Here is a 25,659-nt window from a genome sequence, read left to right on the forward strand (position 1 = left end):
ATAACACATAAAAACAATAATTCAATAACGTGCTTTAACCACTAGGTGGTGCACACAAGGTACACACAACCATAATAACTTTGTATTATTAGTGTAGGACACTTATGTATGTACAACATCTTAAGATGTGTAGTTTTATTCCTGCTTTCACATAATTTTACAGCATATTGCTATACTATTTCAGACTCAGTATTTACATTCAAAGAAAATCAGTAATATCTTTAAAAACTACAAGTCCTTTTATATCAGCTGTGCACCGTTATGGTGTAAATTTAACCTATCTACGAATTAGATCAAATGTAAAAGTCAGCCGAATTACTATACATACTGCAAGGAGACGTATTGTGTGAAGAGAAATTGAAGATGTTGTTTAATTGTTGATATATTTATGATCCACGTCAAGTATTCAGTTTCGGCGGCATTTCTGCAGTTTTTCCAAAGTTCTTCTCATCAGGGCTCTATAAATAAAGAACTACGGCAGATCTGTAATATGTAATGCAGCCGAACCGTGTATTACAATGCCGTTATGTGATGACTTTCAAAGAGAAAAGCAAGAACACTCGGAATTAAGTATTATTTTATTCTTTTAAAATGTATTTCCGATTTCATATCATATAAACACCAAATCCCAACATGCATTGCGGCTAAAACATCCAATCGGCGAGCTTAAACCAGAGCTGAGGATCTTGGGTAATCGCTCGAAATAGAGAGGCGAAGTCCCGCCCATCTACTTCCGACCCATGGGACCCCGGAAGCGGAAAATTATACATTGAAGTCAATGGAGAGAGAAAAGTCATATTTCGATCCCGTTTGAATTGAACCACGAATGACACATATGATGTTTGTGAAATTAAAAAAACATTTTGCAAGTCAAAAAAATAAAAATGTGTCGTAAAACTGTGAAGTTACACATTTGTTTGTGTGAAACCGCTCAGTGAACTACAGGTCTCTGATCTCGCAAAATACGCGTCACCATCACAAAGATGGCCGTCACGTTAGCAAATTTCACCTGTTTCTTTCAGAATGAGGCGAAAAAGTATAAAACGAGGTGAAAATCACTACAAGTCTGGGTATGTTGAGAGCTGTACATACACGAAAGGGGAGTTAGTCGGTTCTGTAAGAGCCAGCATGCGGGGCTGGCTTTACAAGGTTTCCGTGAGTAATATGAGTGCAATGTTTAACGTTAATGTCAGCTAGCTAACATTAGCGAACAAGGTACACTAACGTGTTTTGTTTTAGCAACTAGTTTTCTCATTAAGAACTTCGTGGTCTCTGTGTATGCTGTGGATAACATTAGTGTTCACAAGAACAAGATACACTCCCGTGTTTTGTTTTAGTTGTTCTTCAGATTGAAGCGGCCAGTTTTATATCGATTATACTGTATGTGTGATCTCCTTTTTACATCTCGTTGTGTCATTTGAGTTATTTGCTGTGTGTAGATTCAAGGATTTTGGTTATCTTGTACATTTATTGGTTATCTAGGCACAGCTGTGTGTGACTCCCTCTGGTACACTGCTATGTGTTTTCCTAATGTAGAGAGCATTGATTAATTAATAAACTACACACTGACTCTAGATCCTGACCAAATCCTTTTTTTTTGTTGATCAAATGTTTTTCAAAAATGTATTGTATATTATAACAGCTGCACTTCACAGACCGGAGTCTCTGCTACTGTGGACCACGAAGGAGGCGATCATCATCCCCATCCCCAAAGACCCTGCATGGCATGGAAATCTCCTCCTCCTGGAAAAATTCTATACCCAGCATATGCTCCCTGTGTTGGCCAGTAGAGAGGAGGACATTTAAATAAACATACTCTTAACACCCTCGGACTCTGCGTTGTGTTTCGTATGTGTGATGGGGTGTTATGCAGAGGGGAGGAAAACAGGACACAGCAGATTGGGATTGTGGTGGAAATGCTGAGCAGTTATTTAATTGTTGCATGTAATTATTATTATACTGCGTGCTTCTTAGTTATTCCATCTCTTGCTGTAACATGGATCTGTATGTAACTCTATATTTAATTGTTATCTACCACACTTCCTTCTACATCGTACACCATCATTATACATGATGGTGTATATAGGATGTATGTATTTGTATACATATCTTTAAATTGTATAATTTTATTTTTCATATTTGGGATTTCTCTTTTGTCCACTCAAATACACTTGGCCCTTTGTCTTTTCCATGTGGAAAATGGCAGCTGTATATTCTGCTTTTCTCATCTGGCTCCCTGTCTGCTCTTCTACAATGAGAAAATTATATAATTAATAACTAATAATAATTTAAACCTGTTATTACCAATATTTCACAAATTCTTCATGTAAACTTAAGAGCACAGCTGTATGTTGAGTATTTCAACTTTGCTTGGTTCATCTTACTGGGGGGCAGCTACATGGATGTCGGTGCAGTCCACAATCATTTTGCAGTTGAAGGCAGAATGAATTTATTATTGACTCAGAATGAAGCACAACTTCAAGTCATAAAATACATTGACTTTATTTCTAATTGTGTAAAAAAATATGAGCATTGATTAGCAAGCAGGACCTGCAGGAACAGAGGTGATGGTGGTGACGGATGGAGCTGGGAAGAGAGAAGAATAAAGAAAACAGATCAACTTTATTATCAGATATTAAAAATTCAATTTCAAAACAAGTTGCCACTCCTACTTTCTAGTATGTAAAGATGATTTCACATGACCAATGCAAAATATCACACTCAATACATGTGTGTCTCTGGGGGGTGCATTGTGCCTTTGATGTATATAAATAATATACCATAACCAAATACTATTACGCAGTGGCGGCTGGTGGAAATTATTTTAGGTGGGGCTTTTGTAATGGTGAATAAACCACACGGGGAACATTTTTGAGAAATTACCCCTTAAATTAAATTGGCTACACTATTTCATCGTTGGTGTTGTAGTATTGGTGTTTAGCTACGGTATTTAGCGTCTACAGCACCTCCGCTTTTTAGGGTTGACGTAGACCCAAACGTCGCCCGGAAGTCCCCCGGTGTTGTTGCGGGAGCTGCTGCACTAGCTAACGCTCCACTAGCTAACGCTGCACTAGCAAAACAAACGCTTATTTGTTTTGTAAATGGTGCGGCGGGCTTCAAACACGTTCCCCATCACTGGTTTCAACCAAGCACTAAATTAGATGTTTTCCAACCAAATACGGTTGAACTGACACTTCCCCATATTAATTTGTAAGTAGATTCGAAGATACATGAGTTTCTGACTGCCGCAAGCTGAAGCTTGGTTGCTAGATTACTAGCTGGGTGTTCTCCAATAAGGGGCCGGGGGAAACAAAGTTAGTGATTACTGGTTCCATGTTGATTTAATTCAATACAAATTGTTGGGGGGAACTGAAAGGCTATTACCGTACTGGTTACTTTGCAGCCCGGACATTTCCCCCAAAACACATTTAGACGCTATCGCAACACAGAAGTACCTTTCAAATCCGATCATTTTTAAGACCTTTCTTATTTTTTGGATATATTTAAGACCTTTTTAAGGCCTTACATTCAGATTATCAAATGTAAGACTTTTTAAGACCCCGCGGGAACCCTGAGGAGACTAAATACGAACATTATATGCAGACACAGACGTGGTTCAGAAACACAGAAATATTAGAAAACAGACCATTAAGGCAAAACATCTAGTTTGATGGATGGTGTCAAAACTCAACTACAATAATGTGTGTGTGTGTTTATTTAGCACGGGCACATAGTAGGCCTATCTGTCCCCGGCTGAAGAGCTAGCATGGGAAACAAAAGACAGTGTTTACCTCTTTGCATCCAGCTAGTCACACACAGTTACAATCACACTCCCTGTAATTGACATAATTAATAGATAGTTTAGCTTCTCACCATCATTTGCTGTGGCCCACTGATCTTAACGATCGTAACTGAAAGGCTGCCTGTCAAACGTAAACATTCAGCCACGTGACTCGCAAACTCTCGCGAGAGTTTTACACAAGACGGATCCTTTCTAGCCATAACTGGCCTGCCTGCCTGCCATTTTAATGTTCAATTGTTAACCATTTGTGCAGATAGTATGAAGTACAAAAGATCCCCGATACTAATGTGGCGTTAGCCTACCTCCCGCCCCCTTAGCACCTGGTGGAGGGGGCGATAGGCTATTCTTCAAATGTTTCACAAAATACCAGCGACGTGCAGTCAGGGGAGGCAGGGGAGGCAGAGCCTCACCTGACATACTCCCAGGGGCGGAGCTTCCTACAGGCAATATAGGCGGTTGCCTAGAGCGCCACCCAGAGGGGGGCGCCAAAAATTGCAACTTTTTGTCTTTTTTTTTTTGCTTGGCGCAGTTTTGGCGCCCCCCCTCTATATCTGCAACCATTATTCTTACATAAAAAAAAAATTCTAACATAAGGGAAAATGAGCCAAAAATCTAAAACGGTCGGTCGGAGAGCCTCGGCTTTAGGTGTTCACAGTCAGAACATGCTAGAGCGCTGTGCATTGATGGGTATCGGTCAAGTGTTTATCAAATTGAGCGTTGAGGAAAGAAAGACTAACGTTAGAGAACTATGAAGAGGCAAAAGCCATCTGGGGCGCAGTATAAAAACAGAAGAAAAGAAGAAGAAGAGAAACGTGCCAAGGTGAAAGGTATGCAATTTTGATTGTATTGTCAACATTAGCGAATGGATCATGTAATCTTGCTAGTTAGCAAAGCCAACGTTAGCTAGCCAGCGTTTGTTATTGCCATTCAGTCGAAACTGTCATAAGGCTATTTTCTTTGTGTCATGAAATAGAAATATTAGTAATAAAAACAATGTTAGTTTTGGTGTAGCGAGCTAGCCAGTGTGGTGGAATGTTAGTTAGTTGGTAACGTTAGCTAACGTTAAGTTTACCTCAGAAAGCACATTGACTATCCGAGTCAAACATTTGCCAAATTCAACCCTGTCATAATGTGCGCTAACATTAGCTAACTAGCTCAGTGGTTCTCAACTCCAGTCCTGTTGAATGTTTTCGTTCCAACCCAGAACTAACACACCTGATTCAACTGTTCTAATAAGATAGGCATAGCTCTTGATTAGTTGAATCAGACCTGTCAGGCTGTCCTAATGCTTACTAACTAAATAATAGCTACATTTAACAAATGGAAATGATTCAATGTTGATAATACACATTTTGTTATATCATTTTAGATTCACTTTTAAAATATCTGGGACCATCTGCTGCATCAGTTGACAAGGAACCGCCATGCACCTCAGCTGTGCCGGCTTCCTCAGGTGAGTGCAATGTGTCAATAGATGTTCCTGATGATAAATAATTGAATGTGAAATCCAGTCAATATATTTGCTCTTGTGTGTTCTTTCTATATTTATAGACCTAGAACCACATGAAGGAACGTCAGAACAGCAAGCTGCTCATCCTGATGAGATGACCACTGATTCCACCCTGCCACTGACCACTGTGTCTGTTTGTTCTGGTGAGTACAATATGTCAATAGATGTTCCTGATGTGATGATAAATAATTGAATGTAAAAATGACTGTCGTGCCATTTCTAATCCAGCCAATATATTTGCTCTTGTGTGTTCTCTATATATGTATAGGCCCAGAACCACTGCAAGGAACGTCAGAACAGCCTGCTGCATCTCATCCTGATTGCACCACAGATTCCACCCATACACTCTTCTCAGGTGTGTGCCTTATGAATGTAAAGATGTTTAGCTATAAACCTAATTGTCCTCATGCTTTCAAATAATTGCTTTCTGTTTTTATTTACATTTTACACACTGTCCCAACCTTTTTGGAATTGGGGGGGTGTGTGTGTGTGTGTGTGTGTGTGAATATGAGGTGAGAAAATGTGCTTCACATGCCCTCCAGATGCAGCAAAGACAGACGATCCACTACCAACCGATCCTGCTGACTGCCCTTCACATCTCACAGACACAATGAGGACAGAGTTTGTTCGGAGAAGACCATATCAGATAACACCTGATTTCATTTTCCCAAGGAGAGATGATGGGAGAAGTTGCCACCACCAGTACTTCAGCAGGACCTTAGTAAATGGAGAAAGGATCAAAAGAAGTTGGGTGACATATTCAAAAAAGAAGAACAGTCTTTTTTGTTTTTGTTGTCAACTTTTATCTCCAAAACAAATTAATTTAACAAATGCAGGACTGTCGGATTGGAAAAATGCAAGTGCTGCTTTGACCAGCCATGAAAATAGTCCGGAACACCTGAACAATTTGGCGTCATGGAAAGAATTGGCAGTTCGATTAAAACAAGGTACAACAATAGACAAACAAGAGCAGGCCCTCCTTGAGGCAGAGAAGAGTCGGTGGAGAGCAGTGCTGACACGACTGGTTGCTATTGTACAGTCTCTGGCAGGGCGAAATATGGCATTGAGAGGAAAGACAGAAATACTCTCCTTCAAATGGAAACTTTTTGAAAGAGGTTGAGCTTTTGGCGCAGTTTGACCCAGTGATGAAAGACCACATCCACAAGATTAAAAGTCAAACATCCCACCACAGCTACTTGGGCAAAACCATTCAGAATGAGTTGATTGAATGCATCAGTGGAAAGATTCTATCAACAATAGTGCAAGAAATAAAGAAATGCAAGTACTTTTCCCTCATTTTAGATTGCACCCCGGATGTTAGCCACACTGAACAGCTGTCAGTAGTCATCAGAATTGTGACACTGGAAGAAGACCCCCAGATTAAAGAGCACTTCATGGGATTCCTAGTAGCAGAGGAGTCCACTGGTGAAAGTTTGTCCGCCCTGATTTTGAAGAGGCTGGAGGAGTTGCAGATTGCCTTTGATGACTGCAGAGGACAGTCATATGACAACGGCGCAAATATGAGAGGGAAGAACAAGGGAGTACAGGCCAGGCTACTGCAGTTGAACCCAAGAGCTTTGTTTGTGCCTTGTGGGGCACATACACTCAATTTGGTCATTGCTGATGCTGCCAAAAGCTCCAAAGATGCCATATCATTTTTTGGCATTGTGCAGAAGCTATACTGCCTGTTTTCTGCCTCTACACAGAGATGGGCCATCCTCAAGAAACACGTCAACCTTTCACTCAAAATGTGGTCAGAAACCAGATGGGAGAGCAGAGTGAAAGCTGTGGAGCCTCTGCGATATGAAGCCGCAGCTGTGAGAGAGGCACTGCTTGAGGTGAGAAACCAGGCCAAAGACCCAATCATCAGGATTGAAGCCCAGTCTCTGGCAGAAGAAGTGGGGTCATTCCGCTTTTCACTGTGCACAGTGGTCTGGTATGACATGTTAAGTCAAATTCAGCAGGTGAGCAAAGTCCTGCAGTCCCAAACAATGCAAGTGGATGTAGCAGTAAGTCTACTGAAAAAGACTGAAAAAGCTCTCAAATCCTACAGAGCCACAGGCTTTGTGGCTGCACAAACATCAGCCAAGGACATGTGTGAAGACATGAATGTGGATGCAGTCCTTGTGCAAAAGCGGCTGAAGTCAACAAAGAGGCACTTCTCATATGAGTCTCCTGATGAGCCATTGAGGAATGCCTTGCAAAATCTGGAGGTAACGTTCTTTAACGTGGTGGTAGATGCTGCAGTGTCAGCACAAAAGGAGAGGTTTACCACTCTTGAACATGTGCAAGACAAGTTTGGCATTCTGTACAACTTCCCAGACCTGCCACACCAAGAGCTGATGAAGCAAGCAGAGGCACTTGCACATACCTTAAGCCATGGAGGGCAATCTGATTTGGATGGGAAGGAGCTGGCTCAGGAGTTGGAAAATGTACCTGACTTGCCATCAAAGAGCATGACAACTCTTGAGTTGTTGAAATTCATACATACAAAGCAGCTCACCGAAATATATCCCAACTTGTGTATTGCTCTGCGGATCAGTGCAACGCTACCAGTAACAGTAGCTTCAGCCGAGAGGAGTTTTTCCAAATTAAAACTCTTGAAAACATACCTGAGGTCCACCATGGCTCAAGAACGCCTCAGTGGTCTGGCTGTAATCAGTATTAACCATGAGGTTGGTGGTCAGATTTCATATGATGATGTGATTGATGACTTTGCAGCGAGGAAGGCCAGAAGGATTGCACTGTAAATGGAAACCAGTAGGAGCTAATATGTAGGCCAACCTTGTGTGATGATAGGGAGTGGAATGTAAATAGTTCTTGAGACAAAGTGAATTTGTAATTTTTATGTATTTGTTTGTTTATTTAGCATATTATATTTTGATTATTTGACATGTGTAACATATTTTACAATACATAATTTTCTTTTAAAGCAAATGTGCACGTTATTTTATTGTTTGTTATTGTTATTATTATTATTGTTTGTTAGCTAAGTTGTTTGTTTTAATTCTTTAGTGTGCACTTTACATTTCTTCTTAATTTTCTTTGAAAGCAAATTTGCACATTCTTTTATTGTTTGTTGATATTATTATTGTTTGTTAGCTAAGTTGTTTATTTGTTTTAATTCTTTAGTGTGCACTTTACATTTATTCTTAGCTCTTGTTCTTGCTTGTAATAAATAAAGCTGCAGTACTTTACTGTATAACTGTTAAGATGTTTTGATATTTTTTTTGGGGGGGGCGCAGTGGTGAAGCTCGCCTAGGGCACCAAATGTGCTAGGTCCGCCCCTGCATACTCCAATGTAACGGGAAAACAACTAAAGAAAAACTAAACAGTAATAATAATAAAATGTCTCCACTGATCTATGTTGTAAGTGTAATTTATGTATGATTCCAATCGCTTTTTAAAGTCAAAATCAACAAATTTGCCGAGCTCCGCTACAACTACGGGTAGCGATGAGAAGTGAGGCAGGGACGAGCTCTGCCTCTCGTAAGCCCACAATAACTTGCTGGAGTGCGGGCACTAATTTAGCGCGGGCACTTATTTTGTGAGCGTGCTCAAGCCAGTTACTCGGGGGTGACGTGAGGCACAGATGAACTCTGCCTCACCTCAGAATGCGTCACCCCACAGAAACTGGCTGGAGCGCGGGCACCAAGCGCAAGCCTGTTACCATCTCACTGTAGGTCACAAATGTAATGTTTGTAGATCCCTTTATTACATTTATCCTCACCATCCATAGTCTCTAAATAACTTATTTCACATATATATGATATTTAGGCTCGCTGGTCTCATCATATAACGGCAATGAAAAAAGCACCAGGGGAGGCAGCCATAACCTCTGCCGCACTGAAGGGGGCGCACGTGAGCCCACAGGTTCTTGTTGCTACTGTTATTCTACGCAGAGACGGTAGACGCAAACAACAAACTAGACTTTTCAAACTACAGGAAGATAAGGAGGACTTTTACAAAAAAGTAATAGAGATTGTTGTCCAGAAGGATAGCATGGACTTCATCTTCAAGTCAAGGTAAGACCACAATTGTAATGAAAATGGGATCTTACTAAGAGAGAACAATCCAATATTTAGATTTTGGGTATCGTTTTGTTGAACGGTCTGTTTAAAATGAATCGAAGCATCAGACTAAAAAAGCTTTTGAAAATAACCGAATATTTCGATTAAGGTTAAAATATAATATTTGTAAATCTGACTCTGAAAGAGTCAGTGCCTCACCAGCCATGAACCTCACCGCACGTCACTGCAAAATACTTACCATCATGACTACTCTTACTGTTTAACATTTTGGTTTACTTCATGTTAAGGCTAATACAAATGACAAGGCTAAGTAATGTAATGTAATGCTAACTAACGTGCTCGCTACTAGCTATGTAGCTAACTTGACTATGTTCCATGCAAAACATGTATATTACCTGATATGTTTGGTCCTGGTCCTTTCACCAGACGGGAAGCGATAGCACGAGCAAGTGGTATGATCACTTTTGTGATTACAACCTGGTACAAAGCACACAGGCATCTTGTAAAAGTGAATTTATTGGAGCAATCTCTTATATTTATTGGAGGGAATAAATCAGTTATGAGATCTTCTTCTTTGTTTTAATTGCGAGTCGCAACCACCAGCCTTGGAGCATTATCGCCTATGACATCACTTAAGCGACCCAGAATGCGATTTGGGATTTTGTAGTCTTTTTAGTTGCGTATTTTTCATAGTCTTATATTTCAACAGTTTTACAACAAACTGTGACTTTTTTTACATGGAAATGATTGTTTAAGATTGACAAACATCATATGTGTCATTCGTGGCACAATTCAAACGGGATCAAAAGATAACTTTTCTCTCTCCATTGACTTCAATGTATAATTTTCCGCTTCCGGGGTCCCATGGAGGCTCCCGGAAGGGGAGGGACTTCGCCTCTCTATGCCTACGTCTGTTTCCGGTTATTTTTATTTTGAAATTCAGTTCCTGACGGACGCCAAAAATTATGGAACTAAACAAATATATAAAAACAAGGATAATTGTGTGTTATTGGTGAGCAAATAACAGTGTGATTTATTTTAAAAGAATAACAAATTAGAAGGAAAAAAAGATTGAAAAAATACAGATTTCAGTATTCTGAGGCTCTGAGCCCCATTTATTTTCCTCACAGACGGCAGCAAAAGTCCGAAATGATACGATTTAAAATAAAAGCAATAATTGTGGCTTGAGAAGACACAGCTGAGAAGAGGCTGGGGGAGAAAACCTGACGGTGGACAAAGGCAGTTTTGATACTGCTTTCAGCTGCTTCACTGATCCACCAGAGGTACAATGTAGAAGAGAAACATCTCCAGTGCATCTCCATTCAGCAACACGCAGCGGATTAAGATGCTCCTAACATCACAGACAGCGGACTCTGGAAGGTGGAGAGAGCTGAGGGTTTGAATCCTCAAGATTTCCGCCCTTGTTGATTTGGTGACACCCGCTGTTACCATTGTAATAAGATAATTGACACGTTTTTTAACCTGTTAAACCCCAAGGTCCCCGTCGGCGGGTACTTTTTTTTTCTTTTCACGACACTGTCCCAGGGGATCTTAATATTTAATAACCTATTAATGTGTTATACCAGATTAACGGGAATAATCTCAACTAACTGACGATACAAACCATTTTTACCAAAACAAAACACAAGTCTCATAAGAAGCATCTAAATGACCCCTGAGCGAAAAATGCTAACCTATTACTGCACCGATAATCACTCATAGCTCCCTTATTACTTATCCTTGGTGCACATCCAACACATCGTTTATGATCGCAAGTAGACACATAATCTAACGGTGCCGACCTCACCAAACTCGCGACGTTAACAAAAAGGTACATCAAAACAAATGGCGCTAGGTAGCCCACAACGCTAACATGGCTTACCTTTGTCTTTGTCTGGTCTAAACTGGTCTTCAATGGCATTAAAACGATAAAAACGATGCTGTATCCATAGGTCAATCCAATGTGTGTGTCCCCTTTGAAATGTTCTGATAATCCATAAGCAATAAAACAGTTTTTCCGTTGCTTGATATTGCTTGCAGGATATTTCTCCCCTCTGCTGCAAGCTAGCATGCGCAGAGACGCTACCTTTTTTTTTAAACATGTGTGTGCGGGACGATTTCCCTTGGATTTTATTGGCTCTAACGGCCAGAAAGAGATGTCACATGTCAAAATCGAACAAGGGGGGCCAGAGATATGAAAAATCCACCCAAATGGCCCCAGAAGAGGTTTTTTTGTACTAAATCTGTCTAAAAAGGTCAAATATCACTTATTTTGCATCAATCTTGATACAGGGTACTTATATGTTGTACTTTGGATTCCTAAAGCTTTTAGTCTACTAACCCATCATCCAAGATTAGTTTTCACTATAAGTACAAAATATCTTTTGGACGGACACTATAATTTACAGTTTTTTACCATGTTCAATCTGAATTTTCTTTAAAATAAAAAACATCTATATTGATTCTGACTTTTCTACATCCAACTCACAGGTTTATCATTACTTCGAGAAAAAAGATTATTAATTTAACCATTTTAGAAGGGAAGATATGGTCATTTGTTCTGGGAATGTCATTTTCGAGCCTGAAACCTGAAAAACAGGCTTGGGGCCTAAGAGGGAGAAGGGGACTTAATTGAGCAGTTTGTACTTATTTGCCACCACGAGTGACAGAATTTCTAGTAAGCTAGCTAACAGCGGTAATCGTCCCTTTCGGTGAGGCACAGCAGGGTGCGAGACAAAAATACAAATGTTCACTGTACAACATGCATTGTACTAAGGTGTTATGTCCCAACTAGGGGAAGAGGAATGCAACACACACCAGTATGTAATTGGTATTAATTATAAGCGTTTATTTAAAAACAGCTGTAAACAAAATGGCAGGCAAGCAGCCTGAAACGAACAAAAGGGCCAAAAGGGCACCGGTTGACAAATAACCAAACAAAAGGAGGACTCTAAGAAAGGAGTCTAAAGACATACAGGGAAAATAAATACTAATATACTAAATAAAGAACGAAACAAAACCTCACTCTAAAAGTGGTACAACTAACACAAAGAATCTATACAAAAACACAGCCAAACTAAAGGCAACCGTCACCGAATCCTAAACTACTCTAAACACTAACTAAGCTACTCTAGACACTACTAATCACACAAGTTTTAACCCCAGAAGCAAGTAGCGAGAGGCATCTGTCCACCTACAGAGCCTCCAGAATGATGATTGTCCCCAAGCTTTGTAATAATCTCCAGCAGGTGTGCGCCGGCTGTGCGCTGCGATTAGAGTGCGTCGGGCCCGGCGTGCTCCAATCGCAATCTTCAGGGGCGGACCAGGAGATGGGAGCCAATGCCGGGAGGGCAACCGCACAGCTCATTTACATAGAACACACACAGCTGAAAACACTCAGACGACCAGGAAGGCAGCAGCCGTAACACTCCCCCCCCTTAAGACACAAACCCACAGGTTTTGTGAACCTAAGCACCCTAACGAAATTCCTAATGACACACATTCATCACAAACTCAACCCGACACACTAACGTCACAAACTCAACCTGACACACTAACATCTCAACCTCAACCTGGACAAGCATCGGCCAACACATTCTCTGAACCCTTTAAGGACGGGTGTCTACTGCTGTAGTCCCGCACAATCAGAGCCCATTGCAGGAGACGCTGGTTGTGCGTGGACACGCAGGGGCAGAATATAAAGGGATCGTAACAGCTAAACACCACAATTGGCCAAAGGCTGGGTCCAACATCAATCTTAACATGTTGTAGAGCCAACACCAACACTAAGATCCGATGAACTACCTGACGCTCTCTGGTTACCGGGAGTGTCGAGAAGTCTAGAGGCTTGTCTGAGCCGGCGTGTTGTGCTGGTCTCATGACATCCTCACGAGGGGGAGCCACAATTTCTGGCTTCTCCTCAGACACTGCTTTATCTGAAGACACAGGCACAATCACAGGATCAGACAATGGGACATCAGGGTCACGTTTACTTGCCTGTGCGTGTGTAGCCAGACCAATGCCTTTAGGCGGAGATATTTTCTGCCGCTGTTCCTTGCGCTTCAGCGCTGCACAGTTGGCGATGACATGTCCAGGTTTGTGACAGTAAAAAACACTCCCTCTCTTCTCTGTTCACGTTACACACATTTGCTGGCTGAGTAAATGGTGCGGCTGACACACGGCGGGATCTCTCCGTAGAGACAGGGGAAAACACAGTTTTATGCATCAGCACATACTCATCAGCTAACACAGCGGCAGCAGAGAGAGAGTTTACCCTTTGTTTGTTCACGTACTCCGCAATGCGATCAGGCAAACACTTCTTAAACTCCTCCAACATGATCAATTCTCTCAGAGAAGAATAATCGGTAGCATTACATGAAGCAATCCACTTAGCTAAACACATTCCCTTTTTCCTAGCGAACTCTACGTGCGTTTGATCAGGACTCTTCCTATAGTGCCTAAACTTTTGCCGGTAAGCTTCAGGAACTAATTCGTACACTCTGAGGATGGCAACCTTTACTGAGTCATACTGCAGGCTGTCCTCTAACGTGAGAGCCACAACTGCTTCACGAGCTTTTCCATGTAATTTGCACGTTACCATCAGAGCCCAAACTTCAACCGGCCACTGCAATGCTGTAGCAATGCTCTCGAATGCGTTAAAATAGGCATCCACCTCAGTCTCACAGAATGTTGGCACTAGCGAAATGTTGTTACTCACGTCAAAGGCAGGTGGAGGAGGTGGAGATGGCAAGTTTCTTCCGGCAGAGTCAAAAGCACCGGATGCGCGCAGTTGGGAGTCTAGCTCCAGCTGACGAATCTGGATCTGGACTTCCTTATCTGCCTCGATTTTCCTTAGCTCCAACTGAAACTGCCTGTCTTGCTCCTTGTCTTTTGCCTCTAACTGAAGTTGCCTGTCTTTAGCTCCCAACTGAAGTCGGGTGAGGCGGACTTTAAGTTTATTCCCTTCCCTGATCAGGACTACCAGGAGACGGTGGACAATAGCGAGGCGGCGCAGACGGTGCTTTACACTGCTCGCTCCCCTCGCTGTCACTACCCTCTCCTTTAGCACGGTCATTTGGCACAGTGAGCTCAGCTTGTGCAGGCAGCACCAGAAAACCCCTTTCCACCAACTCATCCACCACCAGAGCCTTTAACTCTTTTTTTTAACATCTGTTTAGCCACTGGGAGACCGAAATGTTGCGCTATCTCATATAAGTCGTCTCTACGACACTGAACTAACTGCTAATGAGAAGGACAGACCAAAAACGACTCCAAATCAAAAGTTGCCATACTCAGCTAAAACTGCACACAACCTTACCAATTTGTTTTCAGCTGTACACAACCACTTATAACCCCAGGAAAGTAGTTAATATCCCGGACAAGCCCCCATGTATGTTACATCCCAACTAGGGGAAGAGGAATGCAACACACACCAGTATGTAATTGGTATTAATTATAAGCGTTTATTTAAAACAGCTGTAGGCCTAAACAAAATGGCAGGCAAGCAGCCTGAAACGAACAAAAGGGCCAAAAGGTCACCGGTTGACAAATAACCAAACAAAAGGAGGACTCTAAGAAAGGAGTCTAAAGACATACAGGGAAAATAAATACTAATACTAAATAAAGAACGAAACAAAACCTCACTCTAAAAGTGGTATAACTAACACAAAGAATCTATACAAAAACACAGCCAAACTAAAGGCAACCGTCACCGAATCCTAAACTACTCTAAACACTAACTAAGCTACTCTACACTCTAACTAACCTACTCTAGACACTACTAATCACACAAGTTTTAACCCCAGAACAAAGAGCAAGTAGCGAGAGGCATCTGTCCACCTACAGAGCCTCCAGAATGATGATTGTCCCCAAGCTTTGTAATAATCTCCAGCAGGTGTGCGCCAGCTGTGCGCTGCGATTAGAGTGCGTCGGGCCCGGCGTGCTCCAATCGCAATCTTCAGGGGCGGACCAGGAGATGGGAGCCAATGCCGGGAGGGCAACCGCACAGCTCATTTACATAGAACACACACAGCTGAAAACACTCAGACGACCAGGGAGGCAGCAGCCGTTTAGAATCAGCTAAACTAGAGTGGGAATGGCGGACTTACTATGAAAGCCATTATACATGAGGCAGTCACAAAGTAAAAAAATACATAAAATAGCTATTGCAGGAAAAACACATTTTGAAGAGATACTTTCAGACAGCTGCTTGTAGGGTTTCCAATGTCAGCACAACGCCAGCTGTGGTCTGCAGCAGTGGTGAGCAGTCTGAGATTACATTTGTTTTACATTTGTTAAAATATGCTGTCGCAGCCTGGAATGTGATCATCACACTGACACTCAGAAGATGAGCCAGGAGGTCATATTACATGTTTCTGAGGTAATTTATGTTTGAATAGGGATCATTTAAAATGAGATACAACGTGTAAACAATTAAAAAATGAATCAGTCCCAATGCAACTTGAAATCTTAAATAAATAAATCAGATTTCCAAATACAAAAACATTTATAATGTGAAGACTCCCTGTCCGCCAGCGTTAAATGATTGTGTAAATGATTTATTTATTGACAGGATGCAGTTAAAGTTGAATTCTAATAAATCAAGCTACAGCCTTTTCTAATACAAACCTTAATGCTAGTGAAATGCATTTCCCTGGAGCACACTGAGGTTTGATTTCATGACACTGTTTGTCTTTCTCTGGACAGAAGCCAGCCTGAACAAATATTGCTGCAGAAAAATAATGAAGACAGATTCTTGACAATTATTCCACTAACACCTCCTGAATGTCAAGTGACTCTCGAGTCCTGAACCAAAAGGTCTTCATCAAACCCTAAAGCCTGATGCTTCTGACAGGCGCTCCACCCAAGTCTAAACATCTTCCTCGTGCCTGGTCTGTTCTGGGCCTCCACCCACAGCCCCCACCAAAACACCTTCCGTCTCTGGATAACCATCAGCTTTCTTTAAATGTCCCATGTCATGGCCATTTCTACTGATCATATTTCCATTGTTGAGGTCTACTAGAATAGATTTATATTGTGCAATTTTCCAAACTCACATTGGTTTCTCATACAGCATCTCTGTATAGTATGTGTATTCACTCTCTGTCCTAAACGGCTTGTTGGAGCTCTTGCCCCCCCTCTCCCTATGAGCCCAGTGTGCTCTGATTGGTCAGCTCGCCCACTCTGTTCTGACGAGTCCACTACCGTTACAGCGGAACATCAGTGATTATGTGTTACAATGGCGTTAGCAACCAGAAAATGACACAAACAGATGAGAATGCTGCGTGGGGTCTGGGTGCCGTGATGGCGGGACGTTGCGCGGCTCGCTGCTGCGAGGAGCGGACAGTGTGAGCTGGGTTCATTTCCTGCTTGCTGTGTGCGGTCTGCGAGACATCGCGAATGGACGCGGGAAGGGAGGGAGCCATCTGCGAGGCTCCACTAGCACCCGCACCCCCAAACGTGGTGCACCTACAGTGTAAGCGCGCCATAGTTTCGCCGCTGCGAGGCTCCACTAGCACCCCCCCCCCAGCGCGTCACAGTTTCGCCGCTGAGAAAGTGTGTGTGTGTGTGAGGAGCTCCACGGATTGGTCTATTTGGGTATGGTCACGTCACTGTACCCAAGAAGAAAAAGAGAAATGTCCAACGAGGCGTTCTGGGGCAGACAGGTATATTCTGTGTTAGAGTTGTACTCGCTACTTTGAGGGTTTGTGACTCTGCAAACCGTTTACATGCAGAAAAACCTTCATAACACACAAGGGGACGGGTAATAACCGGAAAAGCATGACATGGGAACTTCAAGTTGTGTTTTGTTTTGGTCTCACAGGAGAGGGGAGGTTATCTGTGTTCAGGGTGAGATGGACAGGTGAGATGAAACTAAGAGGAGGGGGGGACATAGGGGAGATAATGTGTAGGTAAGAGTGAGCAGAAATGGGCAGTAGGAGATGCAACCCAGTCTCACGGCATTTTGTGTTATAGTCACAACATTTCATTTATTGATTCGTGTTCACCAACATGAAAGATTTTAAAAGCAATGTATTTCTATTGGTAGTGTGTTTCGTGCCTGCACCACGTCTTTTTGTCCGTTCGGGTCTTGGAAGACCGGAAGCTGTGTGGTTCATAAAAACATTTTCTTACTCAATATCAAGCCACTATTATTGTTTTTATTTTAAATCGTATAATGTCAGAGGATTTGTGTGTGTTTGTGCTCAGCTCCGCTCCGCTGTGTGTGTGTGTGTGTGTGTGTGTGTGTGTGTGTGTGTGTGTGTGTGTGTGTGTGTGTGTGTGTGTGTGTGTGTGTGTGTGTGTGTGTGTGTGTGTGTGTGTGTGTGTGTGTGTGTGTGTGTGTGTGTGTGTGTGTGTGTGTGTGTGTGTGTGTGTGTGGGCATTTGTTTATGATAGTGTCGTTCGTTCCGGTGCACTCCGGCAGGACTATAGCACTACATCGAGATTAAGATTAAACAAATTTTTTTCACTTGGGAATACACATATAACTATGGAGAACCAGATTTGTGTAAATTACTACGCACACACACACACACACACACACACACACACACACACACACACACACACACACACACACACACACACACACACACACACACACACACACACACACACACACACACACACACACACACACACACACACACACACACACACAGACACACACACACACAGCGGAGCTGAGCACAAACACACACAAATCATGCGCCCTGGTGACCGGACATCTCCTTCATAAAACGAGTAATAGAGGGAATACTCTGGTAGTTCGATGTGTGTAGAGTAGGGATGTGTGATTCACCCCTGTTGCGATACGATTTGATTCAACATTATGCAATATCATACAAGCGATACGATGCGATTCAACACGATGCAAAATAATGACACAATTCAATATGGCACGACAGAGGATTTGAGTTTTATTCCTCATATACAGGAAATCATACATTAACAAAAAAGTGATTTACATATTTGGTTCTCTCTACTAGTAATGCACATCCCATCATGCTGTTTCTTTTTTACCTTAAACAAAACAAACACTTGGACCTTTCACAAACTGGCCTTTTCACAAGTGTAGTAGTGTTCTCTGTCTCCAGAGTAAAGTACAATTTTATAACACCTCATAGTTAAACAATTTAAGGATGCATTGCCCATGATTACCAATGTGCAAATAACAACTACCATAGTGCAATGCCCATACAACTGCCAGCCTGATGTGCTTAACACTCATCCATGGGCTAACTCACCAGTGAGCAGAAAGCAGTGGTTTCTATATGAACAATAAAGAATACAAATAACCTTTCACAAACAGCTCTATCATAACTGCTTACAGTAAGGAAGACATTTAAACTATTATTGGCAGTCACAGGCTGCTGTAAACTAAACACCACTCTCTCTGACAAAACACCTCACTGAGTGATTTAACTCATATGTCTAACTTTCAGGTTTTACTTTTCAGACGCAGACCCCATCTCGCCTCTTTATGTGCGTTGCTAAGTTCCTCGTAATACTTGTGTACTTTAAAGCGGCACGGCATCGTTAACAATTTGCGAGCGATTTTTCAAGTTGTCCGTCTTTCTTGAAAAATCAGAAGTGTTGCCAAAGGTTTGATTTGTAGGTATTTTTCGGTGCGCTGTGTTTCTCTTTCTCCTCGACTTCCATGTGTGTTGAACGAAATGAAATACTATCTTGTTCGCACAAAATGGTATTTTGTGCGAACGAGATGCTTTTTTTCTCTCTCCATGAACCTTTAGGGGCTCCATAGAAAGAGACGTCTGTAAATCGTTGGATATTTTTTTTGAAACTAAATAAACTACCCAGTATGAACATTTGTATAGCCCTTATTAAAAACATTCGTTCCTCAAGTTGTAAAATGTGCTAATAACGTGATTCTGAGAGTTATTTTCCTCGACATTATGAACGCGGATCTAACCCACGGGACCATGCCGCCCGCTACGTTCATCTGACGTGTTCAGTACTACATGAATTTTACCTTTACCCATGGATGCACAATAAGAACGGATTATATGATTATATGGATACTTTCGTGACGTTTCGCTCTCTCAAAAGTTGGGCCATTTTGTCTTCATGCGCCAATGAACAACTCTCATAGGAATGAACGAGGCCCCGCCTCCCACGCTGTATCCAGTTCTTATTATAAATCCATGATACACACCTACTGAACTGATTACCCAAGATCCTTAAGCTCGGTGATTTTGTATGTTTTAGCCGCAATGCACGTTGGGATATGGTGTTGATGCGATATGAAATCCGAAAACATTTAGGAGTTTAGGATGGCCAAAGACACTACACTACCCATAATCCTCAACTATCGTTTGGGACTACTGTCCCTTTGCTTGAAAACCCCGCGATTAATCTTCAAGCTCTGGGATTGGATGTTGGAGTGGAAGTGCGCCAAGGTTACGCCAAGCGTCAAACAGCAAATCAAACGAAACCACGGCAGACTATCCAAAACTGTACTCGAACAGGACCAGCCCCCACCCCCCAGAACTACACATGCTGGCTATTGTGTCACGCAAAATGTTCTATGGGACGTCTCCTGGGAATGTTTTCATTTTTCCCACAATTAGAAGTTGCCAGTATTAAACACATTGTTGTTATCAAATTTAAAACATATAATTAATTAATGGGTAAAAATCGCTTGTGTCCATAATGGGCAGCACTTTGTAATTCTACTCCACTACAATTCAGAGGTTAACCTGGTATTTTTACTCCACTACATTTATTTTAGTTACTTTGCAGATTCTGATTAATGATGTGAAATATAAACAACCCTTAAAGCAGACTTTAGTTACACCTGAGTAAAATTCAGGGAAAGGTGATTGTCAAGTGCCAACAATCAGGAGAGATATTTGATAGTTGGTGCTTGAGAAGACTAAACATTTATCTTCAGATCTCTATATAGTATATTCATTATTCTCTACTAATACTTAATTAAAGACTGTATAATGGCTATTTTGCACATTCCTTTCAAGATTTCAAGATTTTCTAAGGTTTATTGACATATCATACGTTGAAGTTATGCAATGAATGAAAAACTTGGGTCACAGGTTCCTCAACAGTACATTACAAGACATCTATCAATATGTGTGTATACCTCCTCCATTAAACTGTCAAATTCTGCACATTTCTTATTCTATCTACATACATAAGAGTATAATTCATATGTATAATATCAGATAAAATAAGTGCTTCAACATAGTTAACATTGCAGGAAAGCAATATATTAGACGTTAAGTACTTTGTCAGGCTTAATATTTATCTGTAGATACCCCCAAAGCTTTTTTCTTATTTAAAAGAAGACATTAACCTAAAGCAGGGGTTCCCAAACTTTTTCAGCATGAGACCCAAAACAGAAATGCTGTGTTCCTAAGGGGCCCGAGCTAAAAAATTGTCATGATTTTCCATAATATCTACAGTTATAAACAAAGAATGCAACACACCATGAATTTAAAATTGAAATGTTTATTTAATTATAAAAGTGCTTCGCAGCAATTAGGTTTCTTACCATAACAACCTTCCCTTTGAGCTTGCCCAGAAAAAATAAGGATCAAAGCAGAAAGACGAAACATGGGAAGTGCAGTCAAGTATACAGTCAAAATCAAATTTAAATTATACAATTATCAAAAGTGCAATATTAAGTTTGTCACTAGCTCAAAAACTATGTACACACCATTTTAAACTATTTTAAATTAACAAAGAACAAACATATTGTAAACAGGAAGGGACAAAAAACTAACTATAGGAAGTGCAGTCAAGTGTATACAGTACATCACAGGTGAAACCACATTTAAATTATCAGAAGTGCAACATTAAGTTTGTCACTAGATCAAAAACTATGTACACACATCTTTTAAACATTTTTAAATGAACAGAGCTGTTGTAAAACACTCTGAGAGACAAAGAAACTCCAACACTTGGCAACTGATTAACTTTACTGACTTATTTACAATATTTTCTTATCTGACATGCTAGAAGGGGTATTATATCATATATTGATACATGATATAATATAATAACAATTACATCTAATGAGAGGTATGTTGCTGGTTGAAGTTTCCAACTAGCAGATCTATTCTGGGCTGGGTTTTTGACAGTGCCAATCTGAGGTCATGCTCAGGATTTAACTTGTTTCTGTATTTGTTTTTCAGGTATGCTAAAGTAGAACACCCAGATTCACACAAGTATGTGATGCCAAACTGTATCAATACTTGTACAGCTATCTTAGCCAAGCTGGAGAATTCAGCCTGCTGGAAATGAGCAACCCAAAACTGTGCCAAAGTGGTTGTTTCAAACAGCATCTTACTGCCCCTGTTGACCTGCAGTGTGACCAGTGCCTCTAACACTGCCTGACTGAGACCCAGCTCTTGTGATGGCACAGCTTGGAAGGGAAACTTCACCCACTGAAGGTGTTGAGCTCTCTGTGAGTCAGGAAAGTACTGCTTGAAGTTCTCCTGTAGTTGAGACAAGTGCTCGACTATGTTCTGCTTCACAGAGTCACTCAAGGGAAGACCGATGCTTACTTGGTAGGCAGTGAGAACAGGAAACATTGCCAGTTCTCCTGCAACCATCTGGGAATGCGACAGACCAAGGCGTGCTTCGAATCCTTGCATTCCATCTTCAAGATCCAATATGCTGTTCTCTTTTCCTTGAAGGCTGGTGTTCAGCATCTTGAGCTTATTAAAAATGTCCACAAGGTAGGCAAATCTTGCCAACCAGCGCTTGTCCTCAAAATGCTTGGCAAGGTTAGCGTCCTCATTTTTCAGGTAAGCCATGACCTGCTCTCTCAGCTCCCACACTCTCTGTAGAACTTTTCCCTTGGAGAGACACCGTACCTCACAGTGGAAGAGTAGGTGCTCATGCTCTGCCCCCATGTCCTTGCAGAGCTCTCTGAAGAGCCTTGATTGTAGTGGTCACTTTTTAATTAGATTTACCACTCTAACAACCACATCAAGAACCTCACCTAAGTCCTGCTGCAATGCTTTGCTAGCCAAAGCCTCCCTGTGGATAATACAGTGTGTTACCTTCACATTTGGGACCACTTTATGTACATGAGCCACAAAACCAGACCTGCACCCAGTCATGCTCCTTGCACCATCAGTGCAAAACCCTATACAGTTTTCCCATTCTAATTTCAGTTCTTTCAAATGTGTGTCCACCAATCTGAAAATATCCTCTCCCTTTGTTGTTGTGTGCAGCTGGTCACAGAATAGGAACTCCTCCTTGATATCTTTACCACTAATGTACCTGGCAAAGTCCATTAACTGGGGAATCCCAGCAACATCCACAGACTCGTCTAGCTGCAGTCAAAATAATTTGCGCTGTAGTATTTCCTCTGTGACTGTTTTTTGGATGTCAGCTGACATATCCTTCATTCTGGATACAAGGGTGTTGTTTGAGAGTGGGACAGACTCAATTTTGTTCGCTGCATCCTCACCCAAGACAGAGAGACACACATCTTTAAGACAAGGCTTTTTCAGCTGCTCCCCGATGGAATGGGGCTTCTTTGCTTTGGCAATGCGGAGGCGGACTTGATAGGATGCCCTCAGTGCCCCTCTGTTCCCTTTGAATGCCTGAAAATAACAGAGAAGATATTATCATTAACATTGCTGGGTTATTGGGTGATTTTTAACACCAGCCGGCGTACGCCGTGTACCTAATGTGGACCTGGCAACCGCATTTATAGCGCATTACATTACATGTTACTTGTTAGACACTTTTATCCAAAGCGACTTACATAATCAATACTTTGGGGAATCCCCAAGGAGGGGTTTTGACAGGGTTGTTGCACAAAAGATCCAAGCGCGCACAGAAGAAATCTGAGAGCAGACATTTCACGAGCGCACAGAAACAGCCTGAGTGCGAGGAGAAGGTTTTAAGCTGGAACACAGGAAATCTGTAGGCAGCCATCTGAGTGCAGAAGCAGAGCAAATCTAAGTGCAAGCAGGCACTATTTGAGTGTGAGGACAGGGTTTGAGGGAAAGAAATACATATTCTGAACCTGAAATCAATAAAGTATGCTCTCAAATTTCAAGACCACGCTCTTGAATAAAGATAGGGAATAACCCCATATGTATTCCCATGTGCATCACACTGCAGCAGTCAGATACTTTCTCTCGCTTTCCTTCTCATACTGCCTGTCACTTTCCCTCTAATCTTCCTGTGGTTATTGTTTCTCTGTTTTTCTCCCGGCCGTTTTAAAAACATTTTAGGCTAGTAAAAGTTGAAACATCGCTCTGTGCCGCTGCAGAATTTAGTAGTCTCGCGGGAGCGAGTAGAGGACGCGCGAGAGCGCGCAGCTGGCGGTCCGCTCCGGGGCTCAGTCTGCATTTCATCCAACTTTGTATTAACGAAACAATTTCACAACAGACCCTGACAAACTCACAAACACACAAATCAAATGATTAAAATGAGTGACTTACTTTTCCGCCGTCAAAACACTGCTTCTTGAAAGACTCTTCTTTGCAGATGAAAAAATGCTTCGATTTGTCCCGATACAGAGGATGTTTTGTTTGGAGATGCCGGTCCAATTTATTCATTTTTCAAGCTTTCGTTACTGAGCACCTCTCAACATAAAACACACTGAGGCCGCTCCTCTCCATTTCTAACAGCTTTTGTGAAGCCAACTTTTAAAAACTCCTCTTTGTATCGTCTCTTTGCCATCATGTACGATCGGGATTAATGAACAGACAATAAACAATAAACATAAATTAAATCATTCAATATACAATGCTGTATTGCATAATTTCATTTTCAAAATAAAAAATGAAATACAAAAATTATACAAAAATTGTATTTGCAACGCAGCCATCAGCTCTGACGCCGTGTGTGTGTAGCAATGCATTTAACATGGCGACCCAATCAAAACGAGTCCGCGACCCATTTTGGGCCTAAAGTATTCTTTAATGTGTTGATAAAGGTTAATTCGTTTTTCTGTTTTGCACATCCTCCTATTAATATCTTTGTACATCCAGCACTAAACTGTTTATTGTAGAGATCACTTACAGTATCTTCTTCATTTTTTATATTCTATATTTCTTTCATTGACCTTCTACTTTCCCCCTTTGAAAGTATGTACTCTTAATATTTTTTTCATCAAATATGACATATTAAAACAATAATTCAATAACGTGCTTTAACCACTAGGCGGTGCACACAAGGTACACACAGCATACAATACCATAATAACTTTGTATTATTAGTGTAGGACACTTGTCCCATACTTGTATGTATGTATAACATCTGAAGATGTGTAGTTTTATTCATCTTTTGACATAATTTTACAGGATATTGTTATATTATTTCACATATTGTAGTTCTACACATTAATATCTGATTTGTAAAACATCACAGAGAGAAAGGCATATCCGTCATTTAATGGTAAGCTATTGAAATTGTGATTCCATAGATGTGTCTCCCATCACCCAAAACCCCTGACTATTCTCTCAACTCAGTATGTACATTCTTATATTCAAAGAAAATCAGTAATATCTTTAAAAACTACAAGTCCTTTTCTATCAGCTGTGCACCTTTATGGTGTAAATATAACCTATCTACCAATCGGATCAAATATAAAAGTCAGCCGAATTAGTGTTGATACTGCAAGGAGACGTATTGTGTGAAGAGAACTTGAAGATGTTTAATTGCTGATATATTTATGATCCACATCACATATTCAGTTTCGGTGGCAGTTCCTCCAGTTTGTCCAAAGGTCTTCTAATCAGGGCTCTATAAATAAAGAACTACGGCAGATCTGTAATATTTAATGCAGCCGAACCTTGTATTACAATGCAGTTATGTGATGACTTCCAAAGAAAAAAGTAAGTACACTCGGATTAAAGTATTATTTTCTTAAAAAAAAAAATGTTTTTCGGATTTCATATCATATAAACACCATATCCCAATGTGCATTGCGGCTAAACAATCCAAACACCGAGTTTAAACCATAGCTGAGGATCTTGGGTAATCAGTTCAGTGGGTTTGTGGTGTGTATCTGTTTCCGGTTATTTTATTTTGAAATTCAGTTCCTGACGGACGCCAAAAAAAGATTATAGAATTAAACAAATAAATAAAAACAAGTTTGATTATGTGTCATTGGTGAGTAAATAACAGTGTTTTATTTAGAAAAGAATAACAAATAAGAAGGAAAAAAAGATTTAAAAAATACAGATTTCAGTATTCTGAGGCTCTGAGCCCCATTTATTTTCCTCGCGGATGGCAAAAAAAGTCAGACATTGTTGGTTTGTTTGTTTATTTATTTAAAGGACAGTGCACATTAATCCACATTGCTGTAA

General features: G+C 41.1%; 2 protein-coding genes across 4 annotated transcripts; one reads left to right on the forward strand and one right to left on the reverse strand.

The window, feature by feature from the left end:
• Window positions 1-2,519: 2,519 nt before the first annotated feature.
• LOC307030047 (uncharacterized protein) lies at window positions 2,520-15,329 on the reverse strand. The gene is made up of 2 exons (XM_079666275.1): window positions 13,148-15,329; window positions 2,520-2,586 (listed from the first exon to the last, which is right to left on the reverse strand). Exon 1 carries the CDS (start codon window positions 14,475-14,477, stop codon window positions 13,368-13,370), a length of 1,110 nt encoding a protein of 369 aa, XP_079522401.1. The 5' UTR covers window positions 14,478-15,329; the 3' UTR covers window positions 2,520-2,586; window positions 13,148-13,367.
• LOC307030827 (zinc finger MYM-type protein 1-like) lies at window positions 4,317-8,602 on the forward strand. 3 transcript variants are annotated; one of them, XM_079667493.1, is made up of 5 exons: window positions 4,317-4,629; window positions 5,172-5,255; window positions 5,354-5,455; window positions 5,581-5,667; window positions 5,855-8,602. In XM_079667493.1, the coding sequence occupies exon 5, from the start codon at window positions 6,458-6,460 to the stop codon at window positions 8,060-8,062; it is 1,605 nt and encodes a 534-aa protein (XP_079523619.1). In that variant the 5' UTR covers window positions 4,317-4,629; window positions 5,172-5,255; window positions 5,354-5,455; window positions 5,581-5,667; window positions 5,855-6,457; the 3' UTR covers window positions 8,063-8,602. The 3 variants fall into 3 exon arrangements, with proteins under 3 accessions (XP_079523619.1, XP_079523617.1, XP_079523618.1); XM_079667491.1 differs by having other exon boundaries at window positions 4,317-5,255; XM_079667492.1 differs by having other exon boundaries at window positions 4,317-5,255; window positions 5,354-5,667.
• Window positions 15,330-25,659: the final 10,330 nt, after the last annotated feature.

Source organism: Notothenia rossii (assembly GCF_949606895.1).
Source record: "Notothenia rossii genome assembly, chromosome: 2".
NCBI lineage: Eukaryota > Metazoa > Chordata > Actinopteri > Perciformes > Nototheniidae > Notothenia > Notothenia rossii.